Raw genomic sequence first — 20,945 nt, 5'->3', positions numbered from 1 at the left:
GACGTGCTACGTAGCAGGTGCTATAATAAGCTGCCAGCTATGCAGGTGTACAGTAAATGACAGCAAGCCTGAGATTTTGAATGTGTGTCTGTAATTTAACATTTTAGAGTTTGCTCAAGTTTGCAAGAGAAGCTGAGATGATTTAACGTGACTACTTATGTCACTCAAGTCTGCTCGGGGCCTTGCTTAACCCTCAGATCTTACCTGCTGCTCCATCAGGAGGGGCGATCTTCATGGGGTATGGGGGAACATGGGCGGTGTCAGGCCCCCCGTCCTTGCAGGGGCACGTGAATGGGATGCGCTCCTGATTGCATGCAAACTTGATAAACTTGCAGAGCTCCTCCTGAGTGAACATCTCCAGGGCAGTCCAGAAGAACTCGATGTGCTGGTCAGTCTCCATCAGGCCCACCTGATACATTGTATGAGCCTACGAGGGAACCGAGCACATGCTGAAATTAAATACTAACCCGTGACAACACGAGGTGAGTGAAATCTCTCTGTATTTCATATATCTAGCATGAATCAATAGCAGAATAAAATAAATAAATAAACTGCCTAGCCCGACAAAGAAACTTTAATGACAAGTGACACAGACATATCACTTTTACACAAATATATGTTTCACCTCAGTGTTAATTTTGATAGCAAGCTTTGATTTAGTTTTAGGCATGTTTTAATGTTTTAATAATTTAGGCATCTAAATTCTTCTCATTTTAGTCGACTATGCATCAAAAGGTTCTTGTAGACTAAATATGAGGTTGATTTATTTGACTAAAATATAAAGTGTATTTACCAGCTAGAGTTGCTCACACAGTTTACAAAGTGGCGTCGTTTCATGTGTGCAAAATGTGTCCATACATCTACTCCTCCCTGTCTTCCAAGTGTTGACATTTTGCTCCTTGTTTCACATTTTTATGAGAAACAAGGAGCCGAACTCTCCCTGCTTTCTTCAAGGCAGCAGATCAAATGTGCACCTCTAACCTTACTGCACAACTAGATTACTTCTGACTGGATCACTTCCAAACTGGCCCGCCTTTTTACACAACTTTTGTGTAGTTCTGAGTAGTTCTGATTGGATCTTATTTCTCCCGAATTTTCTCATCTTGCTTTCATTTGTTAAGAAAATGTCAGTACATTTTATTTTAGTTATCATCTTCTTTGCGTGTCAGACAAGAAAAAAAAAACGTTGATGTGAACTATGATGACAATTATTGGTCAACAAAATTAACACTGCTTTACCTTCAGGAACTCCAAGTTGATGTAAGGCAGGCCGCAGGTGCGCAGCTCAATCTCTATAGGGCTGAGCATGGTAAGCAGCTGCAGGGGAATGATGGATCCGAGCCCTGCACGCACCGCTGTCATGCACTCCACATTCTGCAGCTCCCTCAGACGAAGGCTCCGCACCGCCCGTGCATACACATCCTTGTTCTGCCAGCTTTGCAGACAGATACAAGTACACAGGATATCCAGAATGAAATCACACCCTAATGTTCTGTGGCATTTGGCTATAAAGACAACTTACGCCGACTTAAGATAACTGCAAACGGGAACGGGAACAACAACAACAAAAATGCGATCAGTGGGATGATTTGTACCTGACAATGAGGCTCCGCCCTCCCTGACAAAGCTCCACTTCTTCACCAGTCATAGTAACATAGGTAAAGGTGCAGCAGGGACGGCTGGGGGAGTCTGGGCTTTCTCCTGAGTGGTGCTGGGAGGAAATTTCAGCACACAGGGCCTCTAGCTCTGTCTCGTCAGTCACCTTCAGCATAGGAGGGAAAAGGTAAATTTGAGGTCACTAGAGTCATGTTGGTAGCATCTAAAGGTGCTACAAACACTAATATACACTTACATTTTCAAATTTCTTGACATAGTTGTAGGTAAGCACATCAGCTTCTTGCAGGTCCTGCTCTGAGTCGAGAGGCTCACCAACTAGGCCCTTCCAAAACGAGCCCAGTAAGTCCAAAGGAAGTGGCACATCTGCACGTATGGCTATGCCTAGTAGTTGGCCAAAAAAGTGCAGCAACTGTTCCTCTGCATAGCTGATAGGGCAAGGAGTGAGGATATATTTCCCCTGAGAACAGCACAAATACAGATATGAATTATATTACTCCCTAACACAGCAGTTTGCATCATGTGTGATAAAACACATTTCAGTTAGTATCTAGCACGCAGTCGGATATGAATGAATTTTTGGGGAAAACAAATAGAGCAAAAAAGACAAAAAAAAGCAGAAAACATGGTAGGTAATAGAAAATAAATATTACCTTATTACGATTGGCTGCAGCACTGGGACAGGGGAGCAGCAGGGAAAGTGCAGAACTCTGCAACTCCTTACACACCTGCCACAGGAAGTGTCTAAAAGAGCCACCTGCACACATTGATCACAGCCAGTTAGAACAGGAAGGGGGCAAATACTATTCACAGGGCTGTACATTGATTCAAAGTGCACATACAAACAAACTTTGAAAGAATTTTAGTTCAATACAAATAGACCCGGAATCTGTGCTGCAGGCTTCTGCTTATGTGATTAACTATTGCAGTATGAGAACTCCTTTTACACATGGTGCTTATTTACCCCCTCTTAAAGCCAGTTTTGTTGTTATATTTTGGTAGAAATGTCCTTCCTTTTTTTAGGTTCCGGTATTATTTTTTTTATAACAAAAAATATTGTTCTAACAGTGAAACATGGAAACTTCTATCAAAACGAAACAGAAAACCTACATTGGCCTATAATGTCTTGAAAGTGGTCAATTTATTTTATGGCCTGACAGTGTAATTAAGTAACTGCAAATGCCACATTTACATGATCTTAGTCTCTTTACTTCTTCCTGTATTACAGAAAAACAAAATGAGCAGAGCAGAATAAATCTAAGTATATCCAGTGCTTAGATTCTCAACCGATTAAAAGTTCATATATTTTGCCATTGATTTTGTATTTTGCTTTTAATACTGGTTAGTTAGTTGTACCAGTTATTTGGAAGTTTATGAATTAAAATAAAGCTCAAGCGCAAAAATCAAAGGCAGTACAGAAGTATTGTGAGGGAGAAATTCTTACTTGTGCCATGAACTTCCTCTCCAGTGAAGCGGATGTTAAAGGCGTAGGTTGGGTCTCCTCCACTGGCGAGTTTCACACAAAGCTGGGATGACGGCACACACGACAGCTGGCGTGCTGCCTGGCAGAAGTACGTGTTCTCTGATGACCTGATCTCACCTGAGGCAGATGCACCCAATCAGAAAAAAAAGCACGCTTGACAAGATACCTTGAAAGTATGAAGAGTATTAGGGCCACATTAAGAAAAAAAATAATTATTGATCATTTTGAGAAAAAAGGTTCGTAATTCTATTTCGAGGAAAAAAACCCCCCCAAAATGTGCAGATTACAAACTGATGCAGCCTCTGCAAGATGCTTTGTGTAGATGAGTTACTGAAACAAATTGATCAGCTGCTACATCCCACTAAACATTGGATGTTAGATAGATGCTCAGACCATGTCTATATTGGGTCTGTTGTTTTTGCAAGCAATCGACATCTATATGACGTCCAAACAAGGTCCACAATTTGGACGCCAAACCATGACCCACCTTGGAGGTTAATATAATGCTCAATATATGAACTTTGGACAGGATAATTACTTCACGTCACGTGGACATCTGTGACAGGTGCCGGAAATTTACATGATTAAGAAATGTAGTATTTTTTAATTACAAATATCAACATTATTGTTATCATTATAAACAATATGTTTAAATAAAGATTATTTAAAAACATCCTCCATTACTTATGTGTTATTCTATTGATTTATTCAGTACATGTTGGTATTTTTTTTAATGTTAAAATGCAAAATAATTATGGTTAAAGTATTTTTGAAAAATTTTGAAAGTCCTTTTAAAAAGAGCACAATTGTATTTAAAAAGTTTAAAAGAGCATTTGCTTTATATATGCTCCATATTTACAAGTAATCGCGTTTTATTTGTGAAGAGGTTTGTAAGAGGAAGTGAGTGTGTTTGTATTCGGTAGCGAGACTGAGAGAAGTTGCAACAGAAAGTATGAGAAGTTTATGCAATTGTGTATAAACTGGACTACTCTGCTCAACAGTATTTGTTTATTCGCACATTTTGCAAACTGTCTGTGAGAAGCTCGGGACATTTCTGCTCCAAATCCACCGTGCAGCTGCTCACTTTTGTTTTAGCTCAGGAGCCCACGCCATCTGAAGATGTCCACTAATCGCTCTGTATTCCTTCACACATAACTGTTTCTGTACAGAAAACATGCCCTCCACCATCTGGAAACATGGGACTATAGAGCCCATAGAAGCAGTCTAAAAACAGTCTAAAATGAGTCGAAGATGTCTTCAACAACCACATTTTAGACGTTCAGTAGACGTTGAAAAACAAAAACAACATTGCCTGGCGTTACAAAACAACCCCTTCAGTGGATCAAACATATAACATATAAAAGACAACACTCCGATGTCACTTGCGCAGTGGGACTGTATCTTGTGATACAATATACACGCTCTTCAAAGTTTGTGGTTTTTTTTCCTTCTGACCAGATGTTGCTTTCTGCACCATCGTTTCAAGATCCTTATTACCACACTCTGTTTATATGCTAAAAGAGAAATCATTTTCTTGTAACTAAAACCGATTTTGAAATATAATTTCACTAACTTAGCTACACAAGCCATTATATAGAGGATATAGCAGCTGTGGCAATTTGCCTTGAAAATATTTTAATCTCCACATTTCTACATTTTTTTCTCAAAATGATCAATAATAATTTTTTCTTAATGTGGCCCTAATGCTCCGTTTTGAAGTGATATTGAACTTGGAAAAACTAAAAAACGTGAACCAGTGAAAGGAATACCCACCTCCCACAATCTCTAGAGGGTCCAGTGTAATCTCTGGAGCGGCATGGTCAGCTGTCCGCTGCACTGTGGCATTCAGTACTCTGTTCATCACAGTGACTTTAGTGTCATAAAAGATTAGGCCTGCAAATAGAACAAGCGGTGAGTCATTTCAACAAAGCAAGCTTTCCAGATAGGTTACACAAACTACAACGCGAGATGTGTGCTCAGATCCCGCTCACCTTTGGCCTCACTCAACAGAGCTGCAATGCTGTTTTGATACGTATGTGTTTGTCTCAGTTCCACCAACGGCAGGAAGAAACTCTCCAGGCTGTTGTTGAGGGATTGCAGCAAAGCAAAGCGTAGGCGTAAACTCTCCACAGGCACATCTGAAAACATTGACATTTATACAAAAAGTTATGTATAGCTGACAAAAAAAACCCCTGAGGTTTCAAACTTTTCAGTGGAACTCTAAAAGTGCTGGCAGTTTACATACTGAGCAAGCAGGACACACGAGGATCAGCAGCATCACTGGGGTCCAGGTAGACTTCATGGGGGTGCAACCGGGATGGTGTGATAGCCAGGTGACGGCACAGTCTGTTGATGTACTGTACCAATGCCACATCCATTTCTAAGCTCCACTTTCTACAAGCCTTCTGTGCATGGCGAGTGTCTATACAGGTGCACCTGGCAGAGGAGCACGGGAGTTCTTAAATAAAGAGCTCTGAGCTCATTAAAAACATTAAAGAGCAGAAACATTATCAGATAGAGACAAGACACTCAAAGAATCCTTAATACAAACTGATCCCTAAGAGCCAATCAACTGCCAAACCAGGGAAAAAAAAAAAAAAAGACATGAAACAACTCACACACTCGCCTTCTTAAAGGCAAGCAGAAACTCAGCAGCCATATAGAAATATCTGTGGGCAGTTATTTTTGATAGAAAGAAAAAAAACAAAACAACCAAAAAACCTTCAGTTTAAATAATCACCAAAATGTTTACTACATCTGTAGAATCAGTCGACTCTGATAAAAATGGGACTTTGCCCCAAAATAAGGCTTATGAAGCTTTTTTCCCCCACTAGAAATTCTACATATAGCACCATCTTTGCAGTTAGTAATAAGACATAATATATGCATTTATTATTGTTTTTATAAAGGTTAAAAACTGCTAATTAGGGCAGAATTACTTAAAACAAAAGAAAACTGACAACATGTTAAGTTTGTTGAATGTGTGTGTGTGTGTGTGTGTGTGTGTGTGTGTGTGTGTGTGTGTGTGTGTGTGTATTCAAACAAGGGTGTTCAAATCTCACCTCTCAAAGTGAAGATCATAACCACAAGCCAAAATTGCCCTCCAGACACTGCGGATGTCCTGCTTGGCTCGGTCAACAGCAAATTTATGGAAGCCTTCTAGTGTCAAGTACTTCTCCTCTGGGACTAAAGAAACCATTCACAGCAGGCTGCATTTCATTTACAAATACATGGATCAGCTACTGATATGGAAAATTCTCACTTTTATGATAATGGACTGGCGGTGTGTCAACAGACAAAAGTGCCTTTAAATGCAATTGTGTGGATGTCTTAAATTCTCTGGTAACCTATTTACATTAATTTCAATGTTGTGCTGCTTCATCCTACTTTCCTACAATTCAGATACAAATATTATACTTTTTCTTCTCTACAGTTTCAGCTGTTAATTAGTTTTCAGATGAAACTTAATGAAAAGGTTTATTAAGATACTAACAAAACAAAACAAAACACCCGCGCAAAACATTGCTTTTAATGATTTTGACATATGACAAAGTGTCTCGTGTCTGGTTTTGGGTGCCCTCATGAAATGACGCAACTATGGAAAAAAAAAAAAGCAAAAATGAAACTGCTATCATTTTGATGTTCAATTTCCATCAGGTTTATCTCATGACACAGCACAAATATTTTCACTTGTACGTGTCCTTTGTTTTTATTTCACTTTTACTTGCGAAGGAACATTTGAAACTCATGGATAAGCCTGGATAAGTTCACAGCTTAGGAATGTGAATATTTCTTCACCACACATTTAGTTCTGTGGTAGTTAGGTAGTTAATTCAAAGGTTGTTTTAATCCTTTGCAAATCTTTGTGTTAGCTAAAAATTCATAGATGTGTGGAGTCAAAGTGGGAGTGTTTATTACAAACCTTCGGTTTTCTTAGCAGGAGATTTTTCCACATCTTTTTCTTCAGGTCTGGATTTCTCAGGAGATTTCGGCTTTAGCACTGTTTTCTTCTCACTCAGTGCGGTTCTGAGAGATGAGCACATTTTAATTCAGTTATCATGGCAGTGTGTTTATGCCTCTATACATGTAGTTACCGTTCAAGAAGTGAGTGACGTACCTGACACTGTTAAGCACAGACTTTTCCTTAGTGGGAGGTTTGGTGATGGGCCTCTTGGTGCTTACTACCTTGCCTTGATGCTGCTCTTTTCCTGCCTTGCTGTACTTGTTCTTATTTGGCTTAGGAGTGCCATACTTTCTTAGAATCTAAAAAAATAAAACATTTTGTAAGTTGTTGTGTACAAAAGTTGAAAAGTTGTTTTAAAACAAAAAGGTCAATTAAATTAAATTACAGTTAAATTATTATTATTATTTTTTAAATTATAGTAATCCATCTATCCATTTTCTTCGATTTTTCGAATTCAGGTCAGGGGCATTTAACCTGGCCCCACTAATTCAATGTCTTTGAACTGTGGGAGGAATCAGAGAACCTGAAGAGAACCACGCTGACACGGGGAGAACATACCAACTCCACACAGAAAAGGTCCTGATTTAATTCAAACTCAGGGCCTTCTCTCTGTGAGGTGACAGTCCAAACTAAAACTGAGCCAGCCATTTGACTAACAAATTTTTGATTTAACTATATCAAAGAATTCACAAGTTTACTGTTGAGCACTTGTTTCATACCTGAGTAAGTTGGTCCTCAAGTACTTTCTTGGGAGGTCGAACATTGGTGAAGAAAGTATGCAGTAGGTTGCCTGGTGTCTGAGAGTTGATCTGCTCCTTGCTGAGGTAAATGTCAGACACTTTAACGGGCTTGGCTGGCGTGAGGCTGAGCATCTGCTCCGAGTGGACACAGCTCTTAAAAATATCTGTGAGGACATCTCGGGCTCCAGGTACAAGCTTGTCACCTTCAAACAGAAGAATTTTAATTAAGTAAGAAAACTAAAAGCAGCAAATATGTGATTGTAGTTAAGTGACAACCTTTGATTGTTTTCTCCAAGAAGTAGTCTTCAAGGGCAGAGCTTCCCTGTGTATCAAACAGGCTTTGGTTAACACTGGAAGCCGTGAGGATCTCCTCATTGGTCAGCTCCATTAGTTCTTCTTCACCTTCCAGGCTGGACAAGCCAATCAGGTCACTGCTGTTGAAAAGACTGGCACGAATTTTTTCCACTTTGGCTCGAGAACGCACCTATAGTCACCAAAAGAGAAATTTTCCTCACATTTTCAACATCTTAAGCACAAAATCAATCAGATGGAATAATAACGATTTGAATCAGCTCACCTCAATGACAGCGTAACCCTTGATGGGTCTGGCCATGACTGCATTGCTCTCTAATGAGGTGACTGTGTGCATAGAGCCCCCATCTGACGCGGATGGTGTTTCTGCACTGTCGACAGGTTCCCCTAAGCTGCCGAGACTCCCAAGACTCCCTGTGCTACACAGGGAGGTATCTAGACTCTCCTGACTAGAAACTGTCTGTGACTCTTGGAGTCCCTGCTGGGGGTATGTAACGGCAGAAGCTGCAGCCGCAGGAGTGAGAGGTGGGACAGCTAAAAGCTCCTGATCGACGGAAAGTTCACTGGCAGTGCGGGAGACCCCCTGAGAGGAGCTGCAGATAGAGGTCTGGCTGGTAGAAGCTGAAGCACTCACACTCATAGCTGGAGTTACACTACTGGAGCTGTCGGGACTCTCGGGACCTCCGTTGTTTGCAAAGGGGCGCTCAGGTTCAGGACACACTTTACCATCCTGAGGGCTTGCAACACCAGTCCCAGGTTTTTTCTTGGGGTCCTCCTCCTGGAGAGGAATGAAGACTTCATCTTTAAAGAGCCCCCCATGTGCGTTGCAAGCCCTTCGGATAGCATTACGGACAACAGCCTCCTCCAGGTGCGTGGGAATACCTGAGAGCACCAGCAGGCGACTGTGAGCAGTGGGTCCAACCAGAGCCTGGCAGGCGTCCGTTACTGCATCGCTGGTTACGCTTAAGCCCTGTGGGTCCTTGTTGGCAAGGTGTCGTAAGATCATCAGCAGAGTAAGGCAGCGGTGGAACCACAGCATGTCCTCAGGTTTACTACCTGCCATGTTCAGCAGGGCACTGTCACTCTCTGACAGCCTTGCACCTCCACTTCCCCGTTTACCAGACACTGCTGCCACTGCAGCTGCTGCTCTCTCACGCTTCATCTTCACCTTCTTACGCTTTGATAGCAAACTGGGGCTCTGCGGTGTCTGGCCTGGGGATGATGATGAGGATGAAGAAGAATCACTAAGGTTAGGGGCACTGGTGGAGGACAGCGCTCCCACTGAAGAGCCGCCAACATTGAGAGGAAGTGTCACCTCTGCTACAGCCAGACACACTTCCATCAGGGCATGAAAGTATGTGGAGAATCGACTCTGCTCCGCACCCAGGGCCAATGCAATGCCTCCGGATGAGGACCCCCCTGCTCCAGCCCCTCCAGCAGTCCATCCCTGAGTTTCCCGGTCGTAGAGCTTTCGGAGTTCTGTCTGCAGGGCCATGAGCACTGCGAGGCAGGGGTTAAGCAAAAGAGCAATTGAACTTGAAAGACCAGCAGGGCTCTTGCGCTGCTCCAATTGGTGGATCTTCCGCAAAAGTTCCGCTAACAAGTGAAAGATGAGTTCTTTGATGGAGGGAGCCAGATCAGTTGTCCAAACCAAACCACCTAAGAACAACGACCAAGAAAATAATCAAAATTGGGATCTTGGGAAATCTTTATGCACCTAAATGTCTCGTGACTTATGGATGAAGTGGTATGCCCTTTAAGTACAAGGTTCGTAAGCTTTGAGTTGTTACTTCTAACTAAAAGGACATTAAAATGAATAATAAAAATTTAAAACTAAATATCCAAAAAAAAAAAGCTTTTTTGAAATCTCACAATTTAGGATTTAATGGGTGAAATCTACATTTGTGTGTTTAATGTAATACTACAACTGCTATACGACAGGGATACAGAAATATGGCAATGAAATACAACATGCACATTAAATGGTGTCACAATGGATATTCCTCCTACCAAGTAGTTCTACCACTTGTAGCAGCACAGATGAGGGAACTGTGTCCAGCTCATCCTCTGATCGTTCACTGCTCTCTCCCAGCTTCCATGTTAGCAGCTGTTCAGCAAATGCCATGGCTAATGGAAACTCCAGTGGCAAGGAGTGCAACACCAGCACAGCACCAGGAGGGGGGGACACCCCTACAATTAAGACAAAGGGATACTTCATTACATTTAATGGGTACAGAGTTTATTCACAAAACAGCTAAAGCAGCGTATATAAATTCCCTTTGGAATTAGATACTAACCAAGCTTGATGTGCACTTTATCAGTAGGGATCATAACAGAGGGATATTGATTGGTGGTGGGTGGGGGAGTAAGGCCTGTGTTGGTAGGTGAGGCATCCAGAGGATAACACACAGCCTCCATCAGATTCAGCTGGCCATTTCTCCGCACCTTGTGACCCAGGCCATACACCATGACTCGAGCCCAAGGGGCCTTGTACAGACTTGAACTAATGGAGTAGAAAAGATTAAGATGTCATTTTTGCTATCAATTTGATTTTGTTTTTAAGTTTTCTCTCCTATGTTTTTTTTTTTTTTTTTTTTAAATTAAAGCTGTTATTTAATAAACCACCATGACTCACTCTTTACGACAGCCTAGCTGGCTTTCTTTGCAGGACACGATCACAAATGCAGCTCCTGGAAAGCTGACATCCATGCTTACTTTGGATTCTGACACTGGGAACTCCTCAGATGTAAACTGCTCTGGTGCATTCTGTCAAGAATCACCCCAATTGTAAGAGTTGTAACAGCTTGTAAACATGCACCCTGAGATACATGTATTAAATTAATAACAGATTGGCAGAACAGACCTGTAGAAAGCAGCATATCTGCTTTGTAAGCTCAAGTAAGCTTTCTTCTCCTTGATGCAAGGCACGGGTGATGGCCACTGTCAACCACTCCCGGATTGGCTGAGCGTTGCCCTGGTAAAACAGGTCTGTGGGGGAGCAACTTTGGCCCTCAAGGTTGTGCAATACTGACTGAGCCAGCAGAACAGAACTTGAACTGATCGTGCCATCTGCAGGAAGAAAAAATTGTCACATTTACCACTAATAGAATATGCACATGGTATTAAGGTGTTTCATTATAATATCGTATAGCCACACTCACCAGGGAGGGGTGGAGCCAGCAGCTGGTTAGATAGAAGCTGCAAGTGTTCCAAGGTGATGTCACGGATAGCAGGTATATGGAAGAGACGAGTGAAGGTGTGCGGATTCTTGGGGGCAAAGATGTTGAGCAAGGCCATGCGGCAGTATAATCTGGCCAGTGCACTCTCACAGCGAAGAAGTTCCCTAAAATAAAGCAGAGCTGCATGAATGATTCTGTGCAGCATGTAGACGTGTCATATTTATCCTCATTGGATTCACATGTTACCTGTGAATCTGAATGTTGCTACTGTCTAATGAGACCAAGCCATTAGCCGCAGTACGGCGAGATCCAGCAGGTGGGCGTTCCAGCATTTCAATAGGATACCAGTACCTGACAAGCACACCCTCACTACGCAGGTATGTCTCCACCTGTACCAGTTCATTCACCTTAACAAAGCAAACACAGTTTGTTCATCAGCATCTTTGTTGTTAAGATAGAAAACGCTTATAATGGTAAATGAGTATACTTACAGAGTCCACATCCAGCACAACACCATGCAAACCAAAAGTTTTTAACATGCCCCTGATGGCAAATTTCGGCAGTGCTGTTCCCCCTGTTGTGCTGTTGGTATTGTTGCTGTCAGGACATCGGATGACCACAGTCAAGCCTGTGTTGAAACAGTACATCACCACGAGGATCATTTAAATGACATCACATCATATTACAGTGGTCCCTCGCTATAATGCAGTTCACCTTTCCTGGCCTCGCTGTTTTGTGGATTTTTTTGTGCAATTTTGCATGCTTTTTTTTTTTTTTTTTTTTTAACAGCACATTGTGTTTGTGTCCTGATTGGCTGTAGACCACTGTCAATCAATCTCATGCCGTGTCTCCTGTATAGTACAGAATGCGTTCAGCTTGTCAAATTTACATAAATCTTCAAACGCTAGCAGTGTGACTCTGAAGTGCTGCACTGTATGTTTGTAAGTTCTCACCAACAAACGCAACAATGTCGATGAAATGTTTTGCACCATCAAAGGCACCTGCAGGTTCCTTTGGTTTCATTCTATGGTTTGAACTTTGAGAGTGTTTAAACAAGAGAGAAAAGTGTGACGATGTTCATGCCTGTCTGAGAAAAGTGTATAAAGTGTGTAGTGCGGGGTTTTACAGTCTTAAAACATCTATAATAACTGTAAAAAATAAAGGTGGGTACTTTGCAGACTTCACCTATCACGGGTTATTTTTAGAACGTAACTCCTGTGATAAACGAGGGACCACTGTATATACATTTGATTTTTTTCCCCACTGGAAATTACAATAAGGTCATTCAAGCCTAGTGGCAGCAAGTGAAAAGTAACTATGTGCAATATTAGTACAGATGTCTAGAGACTTTGTTTTGTGTGCTTCATGAAATAATGTTATTTCCTTTCATACCTTTGCGGACTTTGTCGATAGTGAACTTGTTGGCCTCATCCTTGATATCCTCAATAGTTGGGAGGTAGAGATCTCGAGGAATGCCACCATTCTCTTCATACAGAAATTCCACTGTCTGCCTCGCAATGTCAACCATACCTGAAACCAGAAACAGCGTCTCAGCTCTACATACAGGTAGACAGTCTGGTAAGTGATTAATTTTATAACTTCAGACATCTATTTAATGAGGGTTGATGACAAGAATCCCATCATCAAATCATGAAGCACATTAAAGCATGTAGTATTAAAACTGAGGTCTGATTTGATTTGATGCTTAATTCCTTGTTCTATGAGTGAACCTAAATTATCAGCAATAAACCTTAAGGCGGTTAAATAAACATGTATGATTCTATTCATTACAAAACGTTCTTCCTATTATGACATTATTTTGACTTTTAGACGCAATTAACGCTCCATTTAATTTCCAAAAACATCTTAAGGCTCATAAAGCTAAAGCAGCACAGGTTAAGTGTTTATTGTCATGGAAAGCTGCAGTGGCACGCAAGATTTTTTTGGCCATGTTGTAATATAAGTTATTTACCCAGCTGCAGAGCTCCTTTGATTTGGTCCAGGCCCGATTTCCTCTCAGCCTCGTTACGGAACCGTCTACGAATTGTGGGGAACACTTTTGTCTCCCATGCCTTCACCAGAAGGGCATAGTGGTCCTCCTGAAGTCAAATCAAAATTCAGTCATGAAATACTTAAGCTTAAAACTTTTTCCAACACAATTTTGAGCATTGCAGACTTTTCTTACTCTTGGAACATCATCATCATCCTCATCATCACTCTCATCATCAGCAATAGGGGGAGGATGTGGGTCAGGTCCAGAGGTGACCAGATTCTCATAGCTCAGCTCCACCTTATAAAGGCAGGACTGGTCACTGTTGTACTCTGCAAAAGCCAAATATTCAAAGGTTACTAGGCTATGAGGCAAAAATACAAATTGACAAGGAAGAAAAAAAATTATTGAAAAGGAATGTGAGATGAAAGAAAGAGACATACGCTGCTGAGCAACTGCAACAGCTGCAATCCGACAAGGGGGTCCATGAGAACCAGAGTCCGAAGTAACACTAGCGCCTGCATCATTATCGCTGTCTGAGGCCATAGCAAAGGGCAGTGCTTCAAAATTTGCACTGATTTCTTCTGCAAGGTCTACACACAAGTCAGCAGCATTTCTGTGTGCTTGGCCTTCAGCAAATGCAAAAGGCCGGCTTCCAAAGTTGGCACGTATCTTTGAGTTCTGCAAAGGAATATAGAGAAAGTCAATATATAAATATATACATGCATATAAATAATCCAGTACATTTTCCTAGAGCAGTTCAAATATAAATGAGCCCTTTTTTTTTAGCAGAAACCCACCTTCTTTTGAATGTGTACCAGGGGCCACATTCCACCAGCTACATCGTCAAGAATGGGACTAAGCCGCTGACCACAATAGGTAAAATAAACCCTGCCTTTAGGGGCCTGACCAGGTGGAGGTGGAGTGCCCTCAGAACGCTCCCATCCAATTCCAGCTACATCACCTGTGTTCATGCAGATGGAACATCCACATCTCAGTAATGGCTTGATGTGAACAGGTCATGACACATTTTAAAACATGCTAACATAGGAAACAGCTCAAGTTAGATTAAGTTAAGAAAGCAAGATATGCTTTTCTATCAGCTTTTTGAAAGAGCAGCCTGGTAAGCAACATTGCATGTAAAACGTTTATTTCAAATCCATAACAGACTGCCGTATGGATTTCCAAGCCGTGTAAATCAAACAAAAGAAATGATCGTTTGAATATGGAAAGAAAGATATTTTGGCTACTGTCTCACCAGGAAGTAGAGCCACATCCAGCCTGACACTCTTCCATTGCAGCAGACTGGAGCCATTATAATGCACTGCCCTACCATTACTGACACACACAGACAGAGAGGAGACAAGCACACAGAGACAGCATGACAAAAAAAGAGTAAAGCAGTCAGCAATCAAGTAAGAGAAACAGAGCAGAGGAAATACAAAGGGAGTATCTTCGCTTTAATAGCTACATACTTATGGAACAAACATGTGCCAACAGGGTTGGTCCACGCTCCATCCCTTTTCTCTGCTTCAGGTGCAAAACCAAAAGACACAATTGGCCCACTGTCCTCCTCTGAGTCTCCATAGGAGACAATTTCTATCTCCCAGTAAAACGATGGTGCCTGCAAGGACAAAGATAGAAAAGTTTAAACTATGGACAGGCTCCAAGTAAATAATTATAAATAAATAAATTATAAGTGAATAATTATATTTCATTGATATTCGTTGATATTTGTTCAAACAAACTAAAATACTGCAGGAGTGGATTCCTCTGATGTGCCCACCTGAACTGGTACGGGAGAGGTTGCGTAGATGAAAGTGCCTCTGGGAAGCCCTCCTCCAGCACTTGGATCAGCCAAGAAGGTGACAGAGGTCAGACGGGATGAAAACATGCAGGCACGGACTGGAGGGAAAACTCTGGATGGACACCAAGTAATCTCCTTTGGCTGTTAAGACAAGCAGATCAAAGGTGAAAAGACAGAAGGAGCCCGAAAAAACCTCAATGTATGTATTTGTCTATGTATTTAGGAGCCCCTACCTGACGTCTGTCCGTCTGCAGTGGTGGAGGTGGTGGACGAGCACAGTCCCGATACAGCATTCTTACTCTCTCACATTGAGCTTCAACCATGCCAAGGCGCTCTCCTGCACAAGATGACAGAAATGTGTCAGACACACAGTTGCTAAACTGGTATGGTGCTGAGAAGTACCAGCTGATGACATATCTGTATATGCTCACCAGGGCTGCACTCCTGGGCAACCAGGTTGAGAACCTCAACAGCAGCCGGACACTGCTGAATGAACTCTTCACAGAAGGAGCTGTCCTCTAGAAGTTGGGCCATCACCAGACACGCCCTGACATAAACAAACAAAAACAACAACATCACATCATATCACATAATGATGCTCCAGTCTGAAGGGGTTTACATTTTAAATATAAGATAGTTTCCCCTTATAATGCAAGTATGAGACTCAGACTAAAAAGTTCAAAAGTTGATTCCAAATTCAAACCCCAAGATATTTTGACACAGACCTGACCAATCAGACAAAATGCACAAGGTTACCTGCATTACTATTTACTCACCTAGTTCTGATTTCAGCCAGCAAGCGCACTGCAGCCATTACCGGGCTGGAGCCATCTCCAGTAGCTGGTAAAGAAGTGTGAATAGAGAGACTGCCCTCCTGTGGCAGAAGCATAGACTGCACAGCTTGTACCACCTTCTCTGTGATTGACAGCTTATAGAGAGGAAGAGCCTGTTGTGGGGAGAGCCAAAAGTGACAATCAGATTGCCACTTCCTATAATAAGAACTGTACATAACCTTATGTTGGAATTCTTACCTCAGATCTGGGAGTGCAGAGGCGTGATATTGGTACTGTCAGGATATCTGAAGCTTTGCAAGCTTTCCTATACTCGCAAGACGGAAACTTCACAGTAGCGATGCCCTCCTGCTCATTTATAGACATAACTATACCCACACTCCCCAGCACTCCCTTACCTACCACCTGCAGAGCAAAGGAAGCACGATAAAAAATGACAGTAGTTCATTTTTCAGTGGTTTCAATGGATTGGATCACACCATCTTGATAAATATATGCAATAATAATGTGTGGTATCTTTGATATATGAACTAACCTGAACCTCAGAACCAATCTTGATAGTTTCTTTAAAGCCTCCAAGAGCACAGAGTGCAGCAACAGCCTGTCTGCCAATGGCCTGCAGTTTAGCCAGTTTTCTGCCACTGCTGCTGCCGTTCTCCAGAATACTCTCAGCATACTTGCCCAGCTGAGGGATAAACATTAGCGCCCGGGAGAGAACCTGCAAAACAGCCAGGGAAACACTATCGGCAAACAATATCAAGTATAATCATTGATATGGAGGTAAGAAACAGGATAATGCTTTACTTTCTCAGCAGTGCTTGTCCAGATCTGAGCAGTGTTGGACTCAGGAGCAGTGAGCAGACTATGAAGCAGGGCTATGACCTCTGCAGCCATGCTGTTGGCAACATGGCCACTGATAAATGGGCGTACCGGGTCTGACCTAATTAAGGCAGATTTTAAGAAGAAATGTTACAACCAAAGATCAGAATATGTATCTGCCACATACACCTACAACCTGGCAGTATCCACTTGCAAATATGACTGCAAATATTAAATGATTTACTTTTGTATAAAATGTCTAAATCACAGAAACAGCACCTGGCCAACTCAGCATTCCTGTCTCTGCAAACAGCAGTCTGAGCAGTTTTCTTCTTGTCGCCAGCAGTAATGCCCCCAGCAGTCTCTTGGGCTAAAGTCTCCACAGGTGGACCAACGCTCACTATCAGACCAGACTGGGCCCACTTGTTGGCTTTCCTCAGGGCAGCAGATGCTTCTTCTGTAATCACCTCACAGCATCCACTCTAAATAACATTTAAAACAGGACAGAGATAAAGATGGCAGTTACAAAGAAAACCCCCCCCCCCCCCCCCACAAAAAAACAGGCACTTTATGGTTCTGGTTTAGTTACTTTTAAGTTACCTTTGTCATGTCTCTGTCCATCTTTACAACTTTTTCCATGTTTGCTCCAGTGCCCAGTCGAAAGGGACGCCCCTCAGAGCTGCTACATTTTGTAAAGAGTGGAGAAACAGTAAAGTCAGAAACACCCAGAGTAAGCTTGCAAATGTAAACCCAAAACAAAGATATGAGGTGAAATCATACCTAAGGAGTGGCTGTAAAACCTCATGAGATGACTGGTCCTCTCTCTTGTGGATAAAAATCGAAAGCTTGCCATCAACTGCCTCTCCCTCCTCCCCAACATCATCAGACTTGAGAGCTCCTTTCGAACTGGCACGAGAGAGACTTGTGTCTGGCTCAGAGGAGCTGGGTGAGAGAAGAGTCTGACAGCCTGGCAAATAGAATATAGGAATAAGAAGGAGAAGACAATTTTATAACCATCCAGTATAGTAGCTTTACCATTTTTGCCTTTATTCAGATGGTGGACAGCATTTAGAGGTTCTAGGTAAGAGAGACAAACCTGGTACTACATAGTCTGCCAGCTTGGCTAGCAGCAAGGCAGCAATGCGCGAGGCTGGATCATTGGCATCTTGTTGCTCAGCATCTAACGTGTTAATGGAGTAGCTCCACGAGGGCAGAGCCACATTACCGCAGTCCTCCACACTCATGAGCGGCAGGGCAGCACGACACAGCTGCAGGATGATAAGTACTAGCTTTGGTGAGGGCCTCTGGTCGAGCAGAAGAGACAAGAGCTTGGAGACACAAGCTGGCTGGCTCAGGATGGCTTTCCCTATGTGGCTCCTAAAACATAAACATACACTGTATGAATTGTCGGTGTTGTAGGGCTGCACGATTTTGCATAAAATGAGAATCACGATTTTTTTGCTTAGAATTGAGATCACGATTCTCTCACGATTTTCTTTTCCAGTATAAATATTTATAGTGCTTATTAACTGCACATCAACTTCGTAACAGTTGAGACTGAACATAAAAACAATAAATAAACATAAAAACAACAAATGTCTCACGTTTTGTGGTTGCTGCAAAATGTTGTACTGCTTGAAATTCCGTCTCCACCGTTGCTCGACACTGCGTGTATAGAGCAGGTAGTGCAACAATAGAAAAATAGTTGCGGGACGGCACTGTGTAGCGTTTGTCTAGGGTGTTGATCGTTTTCCTAAATCCCTCGTTTTGCACATGGTTGATGGGAGTCGGTGATAAGTAATAGCCTCCGTAATTTCTTTGTGCCTGCGGGAGTTCGATGGGTATAGGGAAGCGCTGTATAAGGTTCCCGTTATTGATGTTTGGGTGGTTGACCGGGATGGATTTTCTCCAGTCACTTTCTCGTCATCCCTGGCGTGCTCTCCGTTGTTTTTTCCCCTGCCAATTTTAGCAGCCAGCTTCTGTATCACGTGGTATAAGGCACCGCCCTTGTCATTTGTTGAGCAGGAAGAGTGAGCGCTTGTTTTCATGCAGATTACGTCCCGGATCAAAATGCGGTACAATCGTTGTCGTCTTTTTTTTTTTTTTTTAAATCGTTGTCATTTGGAAATGAGATCGCACATAAGTATGAATTGAGATCGCGATTTTCTAACGATTAATCGTGCAGCCCTACGGTGTTGCGATATACAAAAACAGGTGATAATTAATAACCAAAAAAAAAAAGTGTTAGAAAAACAAAAACATGATAACACATGGCGCACAATCCAAAGCCAATATAGCTATAGAGTCAGTCTCAATACCAGTTTTTTATGCCTCTCCTCTCTTTCAGTAACTACTACATTTCAGCCTCAGATCATCTAAGGTAAGGTGACCATTATTAACCAGCATTCATTTTTCTACTGTTGTAGCTACTTCTTTCACACACTTGGAGACTCGCTTCGATAAACAAAACCACCAAGTGAACCGGAGTCTTTTTCTGTCTGTCTCTCACATGCTCTTGTTTGGCTGTTATTACAGTATGCTGTAGAACTGCAAGAACTGCAGGGAGGCTGACTGTTGAGGACTTAATTCTTGGTATAATTGCTGATTTGTTATTAACTCTTTCTGTGGCTTCTCAGCTTCTCTCTGCACCGTGAGTTACCGCTAGCTGTTCCATTAGAGTGCACTACTCAGTCACTGGCTTCGAGTCCCAGGTGTGTCTGGTATTGCAGCTGGCTTAATAAGTCACTGCAGACTGGTGCCCTAATATAGCAATGTGATATTTAGAGTTCTGTGTATATCAGTAATATTTATTCACTTTGCTTTTGTCCCTAAGAAAAAATAAATTACATTTTAATATCCTCAATATATATTATGAGTTTTATTATATTTTATTAGATTTATTACAGTCTTTATCTCATTTTATATCCCAGTTATAATCACCATGATCCAGCAGATGTCCATGCTAAAAATCTTGATCCACCAAAAGCTAAGATAAATAAATTTAAGTTTTTCAGTGTTTCTACACATCATGGTTTCTCATCATTTCTTTTAGCTACTACATTATGACAGTGCTAACCATGAACACCCAAAACACACAGAAAAATTACATGAAATAAACTTTACCTGGAAAGATCATTGAGCAGACTGAGCACATCCTGTAAAGCATCATTGCCGGCTGCCTGATTCCCACAGCATTCTGTGGCTCTTGCCAGGTGATTGGTCAGCAGGCTGGATACCTGTCTTGCCAGACCTGAATGAACTGCATCTGTAGATCCACCTTTGAAGAGTAAAAGCAAAGACTGTTAATCCATCATCACAATAATCATAATATTTCATCTTACAGCATGAAAAAAAAAAAGCCTTTTAGGAATTTGATCAAAGTATCTACAAACTTTTCATACCTTCCACCTTCTCCCACTCAATACATCGGTTGGCCAACACCTGAAAGGCTGCCCAAGCCATGGTGGCCACCTTCTGTTTTTTGGTCTGCTTTTCATTTGAACTGCATTCCCTCTGCCCACTTAAGCTGCACAGGCTATCCATAAGCTGAACCAGCCCACTGCGAACGAGGCACTGCTCCTCACTCCTATGATAACACAAGTAAAAAATTAGGGTAAGCAATCAAGGCCTTGATTGCAGGAATATTAGACGAGATAAGTTAAAATAGGTTTGCTTGCCTGGTGTAAGGGATTGTGCAAAGTAAGCCAATACTGTTGGCACAAGCAATTGGGTAGCGTGCACATAGTGACACTACAGACGTCATGGTCTCCCCAAAGGCCTCCTGCACCTGCTCTACCATTCCCCCACAGGTCAGCTCCTCAATCCTGCACAGATGGCACACAAACAAAAAGTAAAAAAAAAAAAAACACAATTCCAAATGTTTGTTTATAGTTTAACCTGACAGCTCAAAATCATAACTACAAGAATATATATATTCTTATATTTCATCAGTGTGCATAATCAGAGTACACTCAAATTTACATTTGCTGTTCCTCCTCTAGTCTTACCTTGGTCCACCTTGCAGTACCATAGTGACAGGTCCTACTAGGTGGGTGACCCCACCAACTCTAACAGCAGCAGTGAGCAACTCCCTCATATGAACAAGCGCCTGCTTTCGTGTGCTGCCTCGCCGCCAACGTGTCTGCGCAGCAGACAGGAAACTACTGCTTGAGACCTACAGACAAAAGAGCTATAAATTACCTTAATGCAAATCAGAATTCCATCCATTTATTTGAATGCATCTATG

General features: G+C 42.0%; 1 protein-coding gene across 2 annotated transcripts in view; it reads right to left on the bottom strand.

The window, feature by feature from the left end:
* The window catches only part of hectd4 (HECT domain containing E3 ubiquitin protein ligase 4), a 40,197-nt gene that overhangs the window by 2,385 nt on the left and 16,867 nt on the right, over positions 1–20,945 (bottom strand). For both annotated transcript variants that reach the window (XM_084945907.1, XM_084945908.1), the window contains exons 32-75: positions 20,707–20,873; positions 20,377–20,523; positions 20,101–20,285; positions 19,823–19,976; positions 17,796–18,076; positions 17,480–17,666; positions 17,300–17,381; positions 16,979–17,181; positions 16,685–16,820; positions 16,416–16,598; positions 16,121–16,285; positions 15,866–16,035; positions 15,521–15,636; positions 15,323–15,426; positions 15,069–15,230; positions 14,758–14,906; positions 14,541–14,620; positions 14,083–14,246; positions 13,726–13,963; positions 13,478–13,614; positions 13,265–13,391; positions 12,685–12,822; positions 11,784–11,920; positions 11,539–11,699; positions 11,275–11,456; positions 10,977–11,182; positions 10,749–10,879; positions 10,411–10,616; positions 10,124–10,303; positions 8,379–9,772; positions 8,078–8,285; positions 7,781–8,004; positions 7,215–7,360; positions 7,020–7,123; positions 6,160–6,283; positions 5,343–5,533; positions 5,089–5,235; positions 4,871–4,990; positions 3,059–3,214; positions 2,268–2,371; positions 1,853–2,074; positions 1,596–1,762; positions 1,240–1,435; positions 205–427 (exon numbers count right to left, since the gene is read on the bottom strand). In XM_084945907.1, coding sequence (XP_084802033.1) covers positions 205–427; positions 1,240–1,435; positions 1,596–1,762; positions 1,853–2,074; positions 2,268–2,371; positions 3,059–3,214; positions 4,871–4,990; positions 5,089–5,235; positions 5,343–5,533; positions 6,160–6,283; positions 7,020–7,123; positions 7,215–7,360; positions 7,781–8,004; positions 8,078–8,285; positions 8,379–9,772; positions 10,124–10,303; positions 10,411–10,616; positions 10,749–10,879; positions 10,977–11,182; positions 11,275–11,456; positions 11,539–11,699; positions 11,784–11,920; positions 12,685–12,822; positions 13,265–13,391; positions 13,478–13,614; positions 13,726–13,963; positions 14,083–14,246; positions 14,541–14,620; positions 14,758–14,906; positions 15,069–15,230; positions 15,323–15,426; positions 15,521–15,636; positions 15,866–16,035; positions 16,121–16,285; positions 16,416–16,598; positions 16,685–16,820; positions 16,979–17,181; positions 17,300–17,381; positions 17,480–17,666; positions 17,796–18,076; positions 19,823–19,976; positions 20,101–20,285; positions 20,377–20,523; positions 20,707–20,873 — 8,404 coding nt within the window. The remainder of the gene's footprint in view (positions 1–204; positions 428–1,239; positions 1,436–1,595; positions 1,763–1,852; positions 2,075–2,267; positions 2,372–3,058; positions 3,215–4,870; positions 4,991–5,088; positions 5,236–5,342; positions 5,534–6,159; positions 6,284–7,019; positions 7,124–7,214; positions 7,361–7,780; positions 8,005–8,077; positions 8,286–8,378; positions 9,773–10,123; positions 10,304–10,410; positions 10,617–10,748; positions 10,880–10,976; positions 11,183–11,274; positions 11,457–11,538; positions 11,700–11,783; positions 11,921–12,684; positions 12,823–13,264; positions 13,392–13,477; positions 13,615–13,725; positions 13,964–14,082; positions 14,247–14,540; positions 14,621–14,757; positions 14,907–15,068; positions 15,231–15,322; positions 15,427–15,520; positions 15,637–15,865; positions 16,036–16,120; positions 16,286–16,415; positions 16,599–16,684; positions 16,821–16,978; positions 17,182–17,299; positions 17,382–17,479; positions 17,667–17,795; positions 18,077–19,822; positions 19,977–20,100; positions 20,286–20,376; positions 20,524–20,706; positions 20,874–20,945) is intronic.

The sequence above is a fragment of the Perissodus microlepis genome, chromosome 12 (genome assembly GCF_051167445.1).
Source record: "Perissodus microlepis isolate ML-2025 ecotype Zambia chromosome 12, ASM5116744v1, whole genome shotgun sequence".
Classification (NCBI taxonomy): domain Eukaryota; kingdom Metazoa; phylum Chordata; class Actinopteri; order Cichliformes; family Cichlidae; genus Perissodus; species Perissodus microlepis.
Note: the sequence above shows the minus strand (reverse complement) of the source record. Positions and strands in the feature narration are given on the sequence as shown.